This window comes from Lepidochelys kempii, chromosome 3, assembly GCF_965140285.1.
Source record: "Lepidochelys kempii isolate rLepKem1 chromosome 3, rLepKem1.hap1, whole genome shotgun sequence".
NCBI classification, from domain to species: domain Eukaryota; kingdom Metazoa; phylum Chordata; order Testudines; family Cheloniidae; genus Lepidochelys; species Lepidochelys kempii.
In genome coordinates this window covers 135204658-135219254 of record NC_136382.1, presented here as the reverse complement: position 1 = coordinate 135219254, position 14597 = coordinate 135204658, and the positions used below count along the sequence as shown (strand labels likewise).

The 14597-nt window shown below is 41.0% G+C and overlaps 1 protein-coding gene and 1 non-coding gene across 2 annotated transcripts; both read left to right on the top strand.

Annotated features, from left to right (window-relative positions):
* Positions 1-14027, top strand: TOMM20 (translocase of outer mitochondrial membrane 20). Its single transcript, XM_073338133.1, has 5 exons — positions 1-269; positions 9358-9404; positions 10464-10545; positions 11543-11685; positions 13613-14027. The coding sequence occupies exons 1-5, from the start codon at positions 143-145 to the stop codon at positions 13655-13657; spliced, it is 444 nt and encodes a 147-aa protein (XP_073194234.1). The 5' UTR covers positions 1-142; the 3' UTR covers positions 13658-14027.
* Positions 1484-1621, top strand: LOC140909842 (small nucleolar RNA SNORA14). Its single transcript, XR_012158378.1, has one exon. It is a non-coding gene; the product is annotated as a small nucleolar RNA SNORA14 (small nucleolar RNA).
* Positions 14028-14597: the final 570 nt, after the last annotated feature.

Here is a 14597-nt window from a genome sequence, read left to right as displayed (position 1 = left end):
CGTCTCACCCGGAAGCGAGGGTCTTTTCTCTCTTCGCCCGCTTCAAGGTGGTGGCTGGGTAGCGTGCGGTGCCGCGTAAGGCAGAGCAGAGCGCGGCTTCGGGGGTTGGCGCAGCGGGGCCCTTCCCTCGGTGCCAGCCAGGATGATGATGGTGGGTAAAACCAGCGCCATCGCCGCGGGCCTCTGCGGGGCCCTCTTCATCGGCTACTGCATTTACTTCGACCGCAAGAGGCGGAGCGACCCCAATTTCAAGAACCGGCTGCGGGAGCGTGAGTGTCCGGGATCCCACCCCCTTTCGCCCTATAGGCCTCGCGCGCGCCCTCCCAACCGGCCCCACCTGTCCTCGCGCTGGCGATTCCGCCCCACGCGCGTGCCGGAGTTCCCCAAGGGAGGGGGACGGACACGGGGACACACGTTGTTTCTGCTGTCGGGTCCACCCTCCCCGTGGAAAGTCTCAGCTCCGCACCCATCCCGCACTGCGGGGCTCCCTCCCTGCCTCTGTCTTCTCCCCACGGCCCTAGCTGGGCTCTGATGCATTGCACCGGGCGTGCTCTGCTGCCTCTTCGCATCCCCGTGGAAGCTGACTCTCCCCCCAGCCCGTGTGAGTTGGTCGATTTGCCCAGAACTCGTTCTAGGCGGTCTGAAGGTCCTGCGTGCCGTAAATTGCTGGAGTGGGTGAAGAGCTGCGTCTTGTCCCAGATTGACTGTCTTTTCTCCATCCACGCCACTTTCCTTGAGACCTCCCTGCGTGGGACCCTGTTTCCTTGGTTACTAGATGTGCACATCAAAGTAGGCTAAGCAACTTGTAAAACGTTAGGGTGGGAAGTTTTCAGATGCAAAACCGGTGCAGGGGTGTCTCACTCATGGGGGAGGACCAAAAAGAATAGGCTGGGGAAGTTGCCGTTGCTCATGGTTACTCTTCTGTTTGCCTGAGGTGAACGGTGATTTGTGTGAAAGAGATGGGGAGTTGCTTTATCCTTTTCTCTAAATTTAGCTGGATCTGAATGGTTAATTTTTTCTAGCACCAGAGAATCCGGGGGGAGGGATAGCTCAGTGGTTTGAGCATCGGCTGCTAAACCCAGGGTTGTGAGTTCAATCCTTGAGGGGGCCATTTAGGGATCTGGGCCAAAAATTGGGGATTGGTCCTGCTTTGAGCAGGGGCTTGGACTAGATGACCCTCTGAGGTCCCTTCCAGCTCTGATATTCTATTATTTTTATCTGACTATATTTCTGTGGTCTGCATAAGTTATTTGTTAAATAAATTTAAATCCTCGAATTGGAATCTTGCCTTTGACACAGCACCTCCTTTATTCAAATTTGGCTGAAAATGTGAGCGTGTCTGTAATATAGCGTTATCTGGCTGCAGTTTCAATGCTTTCATGAGGTAAGGGGATAAAACCATACAATTTGATTTGAGAAATTGTTGAGTGAGGAAAGTAGTGACACCCAAGGGCTCTGAGCCTGCTCATTTTGCTGTTACCTACTGCATTCTCAAACCCCTCTGGTAGCTTTATTGCCATAGCTTCCAGAATAAGAATGAATGCAAGAAAAAACTGAAGATCTATCCAAAATGCGGAGCTAATTTCCTGTGGCTCTTTGTTATTTCACATCTTCAACAGTAGATCAAATGCTCTAATGTAATTGAGTTATGCTTTTAAAGGAAAGAGAGTAGTTTTCTGTAAATTTGAGTTCTGGAAGTTACTTATAAACCACTCCTCAGATCTGATACCTTTGTGTGCCAGTCAAGAGTCAGAGAATCCCTGCACAGAATCTTGAATATGTAGCATTCCTAAACTGAAGAGAATTTTTTGCCAGAGAGGAGTACAGCCATATCTTGCTATGCTAAAAATAGGTATAATTTACATTCTTCTGTCAAAGTAGTCATGAGTACTCAACAACCTAAATCTTGGATTTTAAAATATCCTTAAAGATTTAACACTCTTATATATGGACTATCATAATCAATAAGTAGCCCTGCCTGGATTGTCACATGTAATTTATAAAACACTAATTTACAGGCAAAAGCATGCTTTCCTTGATTTCATAGGCAAGCTTTCATAGACAACAAGCCAGATAAGCAGCATGTATTAAGCTGTATCTACCTAGTGTATGGGCAGGTAACTTGGTTTCTCTGTGCAAGAACCATCTGTAATATTGCTACAATAGTGCACTTCTGCACATCTGGCTTTGTATTCATTTCTTTTATTCCCAATTTTCAATCTTATAACTTAATGAATTGTTTGACTGTTTAAGTTTAATGTTTACTTCTAAAATAACTTGGTCTATTTCCAAGTATACTTGTACTATGTATGGTCATCTTTCTGATGTACTGAGATGTTATATATATTTGTTCATATTGGCAAGTGCCAGATAGCTACTATATCATTGATGAGAGAGTTTGGGCCTGATTATCCCATCTGCCATCGTTTTGGTATTACTAAGGGCAGGTCTACACTGAAAACGCTGCTGTAGCACTTCAGTGGAGACACTACTAGGCCAAAGGGAGAGCTCCTCCCTCCGCACTCTACACCCAGGGTTAGGTCAGTATAACTGCATCACTCAGGATTGTGGATTTTTCAGTTATGCCAATGTAAATTTATAGTTCAGATGTGTCATTAGTTCCAAACTACCGTTGACTGAAAGGTCAACAGCCAGAAATCTTGAAAAGTGGATATTTACCTGATATTATTAAAAATGTAGAGTTTCATGCTGAAGTAACACAGTTGTACATCCATTTATCTGCTGTACTATTGTTGCATCCTCAGCCCCCGCTCTGATTTGTGGGACCATAAAAATACTGTTTGCATATTTTTTTAATCTGTCATAGAAATTATTCATTGTTGGATTTGGATTAAAACCCCCACTGTTTTCTGATTGTAATGGGGAAAGTTGACTTTGAAATAAATCCAGTTCTGTACTAATCATGACCTTGTCAGCTATTTTTAAAAAAGCAGTTGGCAGAAATGAGGTTGGCTGTTGCAAAGTGTCCTTGCAGAAATATTGACTACTAAAAATACCAGCTGGATGCTCGAGTAATGAAGCTGCTAGTGACTTGACAAGTGTCTTTAATGGAGCTTTCAAGACAAATTTAAACTCATAATAGAGATTTCATTTTATTAGATCATCTGCCTTAAAGTTTCTTGAGATCCTCTATTGAAACTTGTTTACATAAGTGTAAATTATTAATCCTGTGTAAACAGACTGATAACTTCCATTGCATTTGACCCATCTGCATCTTCAATTACAATGTCATATGAAGTGCATCAGAATACAGAACCTCTTCTGGTTCTTTGCATATATTGATGTGACTGTGGCTCTTGACTGTAAGGCCTTATTGATAAGGAGGTTTTTCTGAAATTCTCCATTGTGGCTTCCACTGTTTCTCTAGTACCAGGACAGCTCAACAGGTGTTAGTAACAGTGTGTGTTGGTGTAGACCAGGCGTCTCCAAACTTTATGAGACAAGGGCCATATTAGATTTTTGAAGGGGCTTCACGGGCCGAAGCAACTGTGAAAGAAATTAAATATGTGCAAAATCGTTAAAAAAACAACACTACTGTGTCAGTGTTGCATTAAATTCTAAATCAGGTATAAAGGTTAATCGATGCAGGTACTGTAAGTTGGCTCCCCCTTTTGGGTCTGCTCTGCCGTGTGCCTGCTCCCTTCTCCCTGTGCCTGCTAGGCATGCCTGCTCTGCTGAAGAAAATGACAAAGGATTGAAAGTTTGGCTGTACTTTGGTAAGAGAAGCTCCAGGTTCTCATTGTTGGTTGGGACTGTTTGGTTCTATTAGTGCTGTAGTTAAAATTTAACCATTATGAAATTGTTAATTTTCATCTTCTTTACTCCATTTATTGGAGATGTAATTAAGCATCTGGCTTGTATTATTACTCTAAGGCAGGGGTCCGTGCCTGCTCGGCTGCAGCAGCAACTCTCCCCTAAATTGGCTCCCCTTTTGGGGGGACACTGGCTCCTAAGGGCACTCACCCCCTCTGCACACCTCAGCTGAGCTACCCCCACCCACCCACCCACCTACCCGAGCTGCTGCCGGCAGCCCCTCCCCCTGCCTGCTTGGCTGCCTACTCAGCTGTTCGCTTCTCCCCTGTTGGTTGGAGGGCCGGACAAATGGAACCCCTGGGGCAGATCCGGCCCGCGGGCCATAGTTTGGAGACCCCTGGTGTACACAGATCAGTGTTGTCTTTACCACTGTTGACTAGGCCTGCTCTGAGAACTGTTAGACAAAACAGTGGTCAAAATGCAGTAGCTGGTCTGCATTGGTGCTCCCACCATGTGGAACTGTGCTCGTAGTAGAGAAACAGCAGGAGAATTTCATGACTGCTTCGTGTAGACATTAGACAGAACTTAGGCATTAGATCTTAACAATTAATGCAATCCAAAGATAACAAATATAACCTTTTTAGGTTTCCATGATACTAGACATTGATGAAATGTATCTGTCTGGAAGCACCACACACAAGTGGATTGTCTATCATAGGGATATACATGGCAATGAATAGTCAAATACTGAGTGGTGAGGGGGACAGGACACCAAGACTTCATTGGCCAACCCAGTTATACTGTTATATCTTATTCTGTTTTCTGGCATGTATTAAGGAAACTATCTGGGAATCAAAGGCCACAGCAAAAATAAATAGGCCAGATTCCTGTAAAAAAGTGCATTACTGCCCATGGATCCTGAAAGTGACTGGCACACTGAACTCTCATGCAGTGTTTGAAAGTGATAGTCTCTTGATCTTGCTTAGATTAATTTCTGTTGGAAGCTGCTGTGTCAGATCTATTCTCTGTTCAATTACTGAAGTGAGACTATAATATAGGTAAATTTGCTGGTTACTTGACTTCAGTGTTTCTTGTCCCAAGTATTGGTTGGCATAGAAATGTTGTCTACGCTTTCATTTCCAGGGTTACTTCACTAATTTTATGCGGTAAGCATTTGGAGCATTAGTCCCTGAAGCTATATTTTAGGAAATGGTTCTTGGATGCTGTGATGTACTTTGGTACCACCTGTCCTTAGTGTGAGAAAGTCTTGCGGTTTGCCTGCTGTGCATCAGCTCCCCAATTCCACCAGCTTCTGAATATGCAAACATGCCTTGCTCTCTCTGTACAGGTTAGCAATAGGCACACACCAACCTCCAAGCATCCCTAGAGTGTCCAGACCCTGTTCCCCTGAACACTCTCAGAACTCTCTAAGGCTTTGTCTACACTGGAACCTGAACGAAGAAACTTTTTTGTCATTCGGGGTGTGAAAAAAACACACGCACCCTGAATGACAAAAGTTTTGGCCGATGAAAAGCACTGGTGTGAACAGTGCTTTGTTGGTGGGAGAGCTCCTGCTGACAAACAGCAGCTATGCTTCTCACCTTTTAGCAGCACAGCTGTGTCGCTAAAAGGTGCATAGTGCAGATATAGCCTAATTCTCTACTCCAAAAGGAATAGTACACATCAGCTAGCAAGATTCACTACTCCACTTAACACACAGCACTTGGATCTATTTATAGGGAAAACCAGAATAAATGTATTTTCAAAGAAGATATTCAAATAATAGTAAAAATGAATATTGGAAACAAATGGTTACATATAAAACAAAGTCATAACATGCTTCCTAGAGCCTAAATTTAATTCACAAGACCATCTTTTTCTTATAGGATAGCTCACCCCAAGTCCTTTTCCCAGTGTTTTCAGCCAGGATGGCTGATTGAGGGAATGCCAGTGTGTCTCTGCACCCCCAGATATACCAGACCTTTGATGTTCACTTGAAAATAGTCGCCCCCCACCCCCCATCCCCTGCTGTTTACCTCTTCCTGTCAATTTCCTTCTGATGTCTAAGCTCTTCTTTATCATTTGAGGCCGTATGCTGACAGACTTCTATTGTAAAAACAACAAGGAGTCCGGTGACACCTTAAAGACTAACAGATTTATTTGGGCATAAGCTTTTGTTGGTTAAAAAAACCACTTCTTCAGATGTATTGTAAGATACACAATGGTTCACCAGGAAGATAAGTGTCTCCCACCTCCTGTCTGTAGAAGTTTGCCTCAAGGTAATCTGCCTTTTAATGACCCGTCTTTAACTACAAGAACATAATTTTCAGCATATATACATTGTGATCATAGAATATCAGGGTTGGAAGGGACCTCAGGAGGTCATCTAGTCCAAGCCCCTGCTCAAAGCAGGGCCAATCCCCAATTTTTGGCCCAGATCCCTAAATGGCCCCCTCAAGGGCTGAACTCACAACCCTAGGTTTAGCAGGCTAATGTTCAAACCAGTGAGCTATCCCTCTTCCCTGATGACTAATGTGACACAGGCTTTCATTAGGGTCCTTACATGAGGTCTGGGTTTTTTTGGGGGGGGGAGGGGAGGGGTGAATCCAAGGATCTGTATACCTCAGTGCCCTTTGGCAGTTGGCACCCAGCGGTTCTTGGGTCACAAATGCTGATCAAAACAACAGTTCTGTATGGAAGTATACAGTGTTGTGTAGTCATGTTGGTCTCAGGATACTGGAGAGACAAGGTGGGTGAGGTAATGTCTTTTATTAGATCAACGTCTATTGGTGAGAGAGACGAGCTTTCAGGTCTGGTAAATGTACTCAGAGTCTCACAGCTAAGTAGCCTTGAATAGTGCCTTGAAATGTTTTGACTAGTTATGCTAAATAATCTGTTCTACCTTGTATTTAGCTGTGACTCTGAGTACATTTGCCACACTTGAAGAGCGCTGTGTAAAGCTTGTCTCTCTTACCAGCAGAAGTCAGTCCAATAAAAGATATTACTTCCCGCACCTTGTCTCTGTATGAAAGTAGACAGTCAAGATGAGCATTTGGGTTTCTGTGTTAACCCAAAGCCCTCTTATAAACCTTAACTTCATATAGTAAAAAATATCATTTTGGTTTTTTAGAATGGATGGAAACTTTCATTTCTATTTAGGTTTGCATGGGAGAGTTTTTCCAAGGCCTAATTTTCTAATTACTTTGCTCCTTGCTATCATGCCTGAAGCCATACTCCTGTCTGCTGCTCCAAGAATAATTTAAGATTGCTGCTGCAAACAGGTGTCGAAGGAATTCACGAACATTCTCTAGAATCATTTGTTAGGGTTCTCTATAATTGTTGTAACCAGTGAATTTATGTTGTAGATCTGTGAGCTTTCTAGGTTGGGGCTCTGAAACTGTCAGAGGCCTCAAAATGCCTCTGCAAGGGTGTGTGTAATGTATTTAAAAACATTGGTTTGGCTCTCTGATGCTTGCTTTTTTTAAAAACTTGAAGCAAAATCTTTTAGAAGAAATGATGGCATTAACTTTTGGAACTGGCCTGAACAATTCTAGGTCCCAATGGCTTTTATCTGAGGACTACTTGTATAGTATAATTTGAGCAGTAAGTACTGGAAAATATCTCTGCATCCCAAGAATAGGCTCAAAATGTAATCTTATTTTTTAAAATGGCATAATCAGACAATAACAACCTAGAGTTACCTTTTGCATCTTCTCCATATTCCTTTTTTAAAGACTGTTCTTCTCCAGGCTTAGAATAAAATACATCTCCCCTACTTATGATTAATCATGAACAGATATTTTAAAATGTAGATGTTTTCCTGTTCTGACAGGAGATTCTAAAACCAAAGTTTTTCTTCCTTAAGAGCAGATCTCTGAATGCTGAACTTACAAAGTGGTTAGCCCTGGAAATAGTTGTTTTGTAGTAGCTGCTGTACTCATGCTGAATGCACTTCAGCTGCTGCATGTATTTTCGTGGAGGGTAGAGAGATGTTAAATGTTTTTCTTGATCCTTTTACATTTGCCTTTTAAAATTGCTTTCCTTGTAAATCAAGTCTCAGGCTAAACTTGCATATGCAAATCAAGGAAATTGAGAGTTAACTGAGAGAGAACACTAATTTCTCAAGCATAAATTGTTTTGAGTGGTAGATTTAGAGACAAAATGTTCTTTGCAAATATCTTTTCTACTTGTATTTCTCCATCTGCAATATTGCATAGTAGTCTAAAATGTGTTATGGAAATTTAGGGATCAGGATAGTATTGCAGGTGTCATTTTGATAGAAGTTGAAATTTATAAATGTTTTCCATGAACAATGTTAATTGTAGATCTCCAGTTTTTCATACATTAAATTGTCAACTGGTGCAAGGGTTTGCAGATGTTTTCATAGTGTGGACCATCTACCATTCCAAACATCCTTTTGGCCATTAGAGGAATTGCTTACATGTATTCTAATGTCCCATATGATCAGCAATTTTTTGCCAACCTCTAATTGTTCACTGTCCAGTGATCTAATACACTTATTAAGGCCTGGTCTTCACTTGTAAAAACTTTTTTCAGCATAACTGTTTCAGTTAAGGGTGGGAACACAATGAAAGTTGTTCTTCTTCCCACACAGAAATTGCTATACTAATATAAAGCACATTTATACCCCTAACTGCATTGACCACAACAGGAGTTGTGCTATTTTGAACTGTCTGTGCCATACTGGTATAGTGGTACAACTTTCTAGTGTAGACAGGCCCTAAATCGACTTCTGTATTCCTATGCTACCTGATGATCGTGTAAATGTCATTTCTTTCCCAACCGTTATTTTAGTTGCTCAGACTCTGTTCACTTTAACATTATTTTGGGATTTTGTTGTCTTCTGCTCACTTGAGCCTACCCTTAACTCTTATCTGTTAGAGAGGGCTTGTGGCTAGTGATGTTTCTCCAGTGGGCCCTCTTCAGCCCATAAGCTACCTGAGATGCAGAGTGCCCAAAAGGATATTTAAATGGCTGTTCACTGAGGTAACTTGACTCAAGGTTAGGCTGACTTGATTTGAAGACCAGACTGTTCTGCTGCTCATGAAGGCAAAGGCATATGTAAAGGAATCCTGAGCCCCTAACGTCATAATCCTGTGCTACTCATTCTTTGCTCCCTTCTCTCTTCTTTGGCCAGGCATGCATGGAACAGGAGTTACCAACAGTACGGTTTCTGTAGTACATAGCACAGTCAGAGGGAGAAGAACCCATCCTTCCTGAGACTGTATGCCCAGTGCTTTCCATAATGCCTCTGATTGGGGTAGGGGATGGATGGCCGTTAAAACATGATGGTCTCCAAAGAGAAAGAACTGCACAGAATATAATTCATCCTAAAAATGTAGCAATTTCCTTTGCTAAAGGATTTTTCAGTTGCCACCTGTGTAGTAGGTTCATTGATATGCTGCTGTGGGCATGGGTTGCATCCTTCATCCATGAGTGTTTAGTACATGTAATTATCAGTTCCTTATTTTGAAAAGAACTTTGGACCATTCACTGTTTTAAAATAAAAACAGAAGATTATTTTATCATTATAAATTAAACCTATGATATTTTCATCTACAGGAAGGAAGAAACAGAAGCTTGCCAAAGAGAGAGCAGGGCTTTCCAAGGTAATATTGTGTTCATTTCTGTTGTCCTGTTTTGAAAAATGTCTAGTTTATATCAGGATTAATTGTAAGCAGGATCTGTTCAAAGGGTGCTGTGTCCTTGTTTCCAACGCTAACATCCCTCTTGCAATATGCACTGGTTGGGTTGTGGGGTTTTTTTTGTTTGTTTTGGCTTCCATAAATAACCTTCTGTGGGGGTTGTGTTCTCTTATGCGTAACAGATGAGGGGCCAATACTGGGCGATATTGTGCTCTTCCAGTTCTCTGAGCTGAGTGCGAACGGAGGGGGCTCAGCTCCTCAGAGGATTATCTGTTTAGGAATTTGAGGATTTAAAGGTTACCAGATCAGTCAGATGCATTCTGAATACCTGAAGTGTTAAGTTTCTAGCTGAAGTTTTGGATTTGATAACATCTTTACTTACTAATAGTGATTCCCCTATTGAGCAATGTGGAAAATAATTTGTCTAGCCCACAATGAGAAACCCCCAGAACCCCTGCCCCTGATTGCCCCCCGCCGCCCCATCCAAACTCCCCTCTCCTTCCTGACTGCCCCAACCCCTAGCCACACCCCTGCCCCGACCATCTTTCCCCTCCCTCTCCCCCAGAATTCTCCTGCCCTCTATCCAAGCCCCTGTGCCCCCTTACCACACTGCCTGGAGCACTGGTGGCTGGCGGCACTACAGCCGTGCCACCCAGAGCACTGGGTCAGGCCGCGGCTCTGCAACTGCGCTGCCCGGCCGCCCAGAGCATTGTGGTGGCGGCGCAGCACACTGAGGCTGCGGAGGAAGGGGAACAACAGGGGAGGGCCGGGGACTAGCCTCCCGGGCTAGGAGCTCAGGGGCCTGGCAGGAGGGTCCCTTGGACCATAGTTTGCCCACCTCTGATCTAAATCTCTAATTTACAGGCTATTCTAAGATACTGCTTTTTAAACCCATTTTTGCAGTTTTCCTCTACAAATGTGTAGCTATTCAATGTTGGTTTAAGTTGCAGCTCTTTTGTGTTTTATGTATTAATTGATGCTTTTTGAGACCTTGCCAATTTGTTGTTGTTTGTTGTATTACAGTTACCTGATTTAAAAGATGCTGAAGCTGTACAAAAGTTCTTCCTTGAAGAGATACAGCTTGGCGAGGAATTACTAGCACAAGGTGGTTGTTGCAAAAGTCTCTAAGATGCAAAGCTATAAAAGGAATTCTTCTCCAGTCTGGCAGGGAGAAGAGTGTTGTGGCCTGACATAGAAGCATTAACAAAATGTTTTGTAGAGCTTTAATATGCCATATTTTTAAATTCTGCAAAGATTGTTTTAACAGATGTAGGTCAAAGTGCCATTTTAATATTCTCTTCTACAGTCACCTTGTGTAATTTCTCATGGAGTTCTCTTGACACATCTCCCATCTATCCTGCATCTATGTACAAGTTAAACTAGACTTGCAGTCTTTTCTTTGGGGAGAAATGAAAAATATGGGGAATAAACACTTTCCCACACAATATTGAATATTTCAAATAAACAGTCACTAAACTTCTCACCTAATATAATATAAAATAAATAATCACATAAAAGGCTACCATTTTGAGGCATAACAACAATGGAAGAATCTGCTTCCCTTGAGAAACTAGTTTTCAAATTGTTACTTTTAAAAGTTACATATTTTTCAATTTACATCAGACAAAATGTTACTTTAAAATACAATAATTCTGAAACTGATTTTCAGTGCTTCCCTGTGGGAAATGTAGCAGTTCAATTCCTCTTTGCATCAATAAATGAAGCTTCCTCTGGGATAATATCATTAGGATGTGAACCCCCGTTTAACAAACCCCTTTCACTTAATGGAAGCAGTGAAATGATAGATATGTCTAAAAACTATGTTGAAAATTCTTGACAAATTTCTTTCTGTATTTAGTATATATGTAGTTAGACTTAAGAATCACAGTTGGATGATACTTTAGGTTAGCAGAAATTAGTGGAATTAAACTTTTAAAGAAATTAGCCAACAGAAATGAAAATTTAAGATTAAAAGATTCAACATGGTGGTGAGGGGTTAATATTTGCAGTCTACTTTGTAGATGTAGAGAGGTAGCGTAAATCAAACAATGCAACATAATGCACCAAAGACAAAATTTGAAGTGAAACCTTATGTCTCATAGGTGACTATGAAAAGGGTGTTGACCACTTGACAAATGCCATTGCTGTGTGTGGACAGCCACAGCAGTTATTACAAGTCCTACAGCAGACTCTTCCACCACCAGTGTTCCAGATGCTTCTGACTAAGCTCCCAACAATTAGCCAGGTATGTAAAGCTTACCCCCCCCCCTTGCATTTTGGGGGATTGGAAATAATTGGAGCTACTCTTCACCGAAGTTATCTGGTCTTTATGGAAGGTGGATATTTTATGGGTTCCACTGGGAAGACAAAAATTCATCATTTAGATGTTAAATGTGCCTTTCCACTGACTCTTTTTTTAAAATGAGTGTGAGAAAAGTACTGTGTGTTCATAGATTAAAAATGAATTGTAAAGTTGAAATGGAAAAGTTAACTCTGTAGTTACTGAGTGAGTCCCCTTTTCTTTGTGCATCAGCAACTCTGAAGCTGTAGTATCTGCCCCAGTTCTGATGCCTTTAAGCAAATCATCTCTTACCAGATACCCGTGGGGCAGGGGGTAAGCGTGGTAGGTAAGTGGTGGAGCTTTTATTGTGGTGTGGTTTTAAATGTATATTCTAGGTAATATAAAATAATTATGAGGGAAAAAAACAAAACATTTCTACACCACATCAAAGTAATGGAAGCCACTACTGCTTTTAGTCTTTTTAGGTCATCTCTGTAAGTCCTTGCAGAATTATGCACTCTGGGTGCATCACTCTGGAACTGAAGTTGACGGTTGTCTTTTGAAGACCTGTTTCTAAACATTAAAATGTTTTCTAGAATACTTGCTGGTCATCTTTAATACGCATACACCATTAATAATACAGTGCTGAAAATGCATCTGAATGTTTTGTCACGTGACATAACAATCCTGTGGTGTCAGAAAAATGGAAATATTTGCTTATCTTATTAGAAGGATATCACAGCTCTCTGCAATAGAACATACTTTTTTAAATAACGTGCAAGTCAGAACAATACTGAGTTGTGGGCATTGCTCATTGTAAACTCTGCAAAACTCACACAAATCGTAAGTTCTGTATAAATTTTAAACATTGCACTTTGAGTAGCTATGAGTAGTGGTGTCAAATGTGCCTACTCCCAACACCTAAAAGAGGAATAAATCTTAATTACCATTTTAACCCTTCCTAATCACTGTCCGATCTAGTCAAACTCCCTGCAAGTATAGAACCTGGCATTTCAAGTTTAATCCTGAAGGGAATTTTGATTCTACATGTTTAAGCCCCGAAAAAATACAGGTTAATAAGGGAAATACTCAGAAATTAAACGCAGTGCATATTGCTATAATATACAGTCTGTGTGAGCTAAACAACATGAACATCAGGCCTGAAGGCAATAAAAGAAGGTGTCATGATCAAGAATTTTAACACCTTTGTTTTTCAATTTATATAACTGAAAGCAAATTGTCCCCTCTTAAACTTAGAAGATGATTGGTATATGAACTGAACTTCTTGTATCTTGGATGGCTAAGTAGCTAAAACTCCTTGTAGCTCTAGTTTCAAAATATCCTTCTTGGATTGAGAACCATGCAGGTTCTTTTGGATAATGTGTTAAGAATAGAGGTCCTGTCTGCTCTACATGGATGCTAAAAATCACATGGCGCTCCTTGGAAGAATAAAGGTTTGGCTGCATATTCTTGATGACTAGCTCTCCTTCTCCCTGTGTTGTGCAATGTTGTGTATGCTAGTTGATTGCCACCTTCCAGCCCATGCGTGACTGCATTTCAGTGCTGTATGTATGTAATTCCTAAAGCAGTTGGGATGAAAGGTGGCATAAACATGGGAGATAGACTGTCTCAATGATCGGGAACAGCAGTCACTGTTTCCTTAGAGAACAGTGACAGTACACACAAGTGATTACTGCATCACTAATAAGAGATGTGATTTATATGACATTGACTTTATCAGATATTGCACAGTACTTTGATTTTCCAGTTATAATCTCCAAAAATCCTTGTCAAATGTATGCCAAACTTTTTGTTTATGTATTTTCAATCATCAATTTCTTAGTCAGTTTTATAATTAAGTGTTTTTGTTTTGTTTTGTTTTTTTTTTCAGAGAATTGTAAATGCACAATGCTTGGCTGAAGATGATGTGGAATGAGAAATCGCACCACAGTGAGGGAAAATAAGTGTTTTCTTAGCCCAGAAGATGAGCATCAGTGATGGGATAAAAGGGGCAAATAAAGTAGTTAAAGAAGGATGTACCACACTGAAATCTACCGGAGTTAATTTTAACTTTGTGTAGGTGGGTTTGGCTGGATTTTATTTATTATCCTAGTGAAAAGTGTATTTTGATAAAAAAAAAAAAAATCATTTTATAAATACACTGAGTTATCAAAGTATCACTATCTTCATTTAATACTAATATGCAGTTGTAATGTTGTACATATAAAGACATAAAGCTACTACATATTAAATACCCAATGCTCATTTTTGAAAATCAAAATTAAGGCAATAAAGATTTATCTGTGCTTGTGAGTCCATATGGTATTACTTTAGATTTTGAAACAGTTTATTGGGGTTTCAGACGGTCATCTAAAAATTGCTTTTAACTTTTAACCTTAAACATTGGCCAAGGAGAGAACTTGTTTTAAGTGTTCTATTCCTTTGTAGAAGGCCTCTGTCATCTCCAATATCAAACTTGCCAAACCACATTATGATTGTAGTTTGGAAAAGGGTGGTGTCCTCTGGGGAGGAAGAATCACATGCTCCTAGCTTCTCATCAATATGGTTCTTAAGTAAGAGGGCCAAATCCAGGACTAACTAATCAGATATGCTAAATTTCTGACACTTGTCTTCCAATGCAAGGGCTGGAAGAATGTTACATCCCTACCCATAATAATTTGGGGAAACTAAAGAGTCCTCGGCCCCTCCGTGTAACAGGCCAGCCTTCTCCAACATAATGTGTAAACTACTTAAGCACCAGGAAGACTCCTTTTGTGAGGCCCGAGTTGCACACTCCAGGAGGGGCTCTGTTGTGTTGACTAGTGTCAAAAGGGCCCTATAATATTCAGTGGCCTTAAATGACCAATATAAGAGGA

Coding starts and splice junctions, on each gene's coding strand:
- TOMM20 (XM_073338133.1), top strand. CDS start 143: ATGATGATGGTGGGTAAAACCAGCGCCATCGCCGCGGGCCTCTGCGGG. Junction 9,405..10,463: donor AGAGAGCAGGGCTTTCCAAG/GTAATATTGTGT, acceptor GTTGTATTACAG/TTACCTGATTTAAAAGATGC. Junction 11,686..13,612: donor AGCTCCCAACAATTAGCCAG/GTATGTAAAGCT, acceptor TTTTTTTTTCAG/AGAATTGTAAATGCACAATG.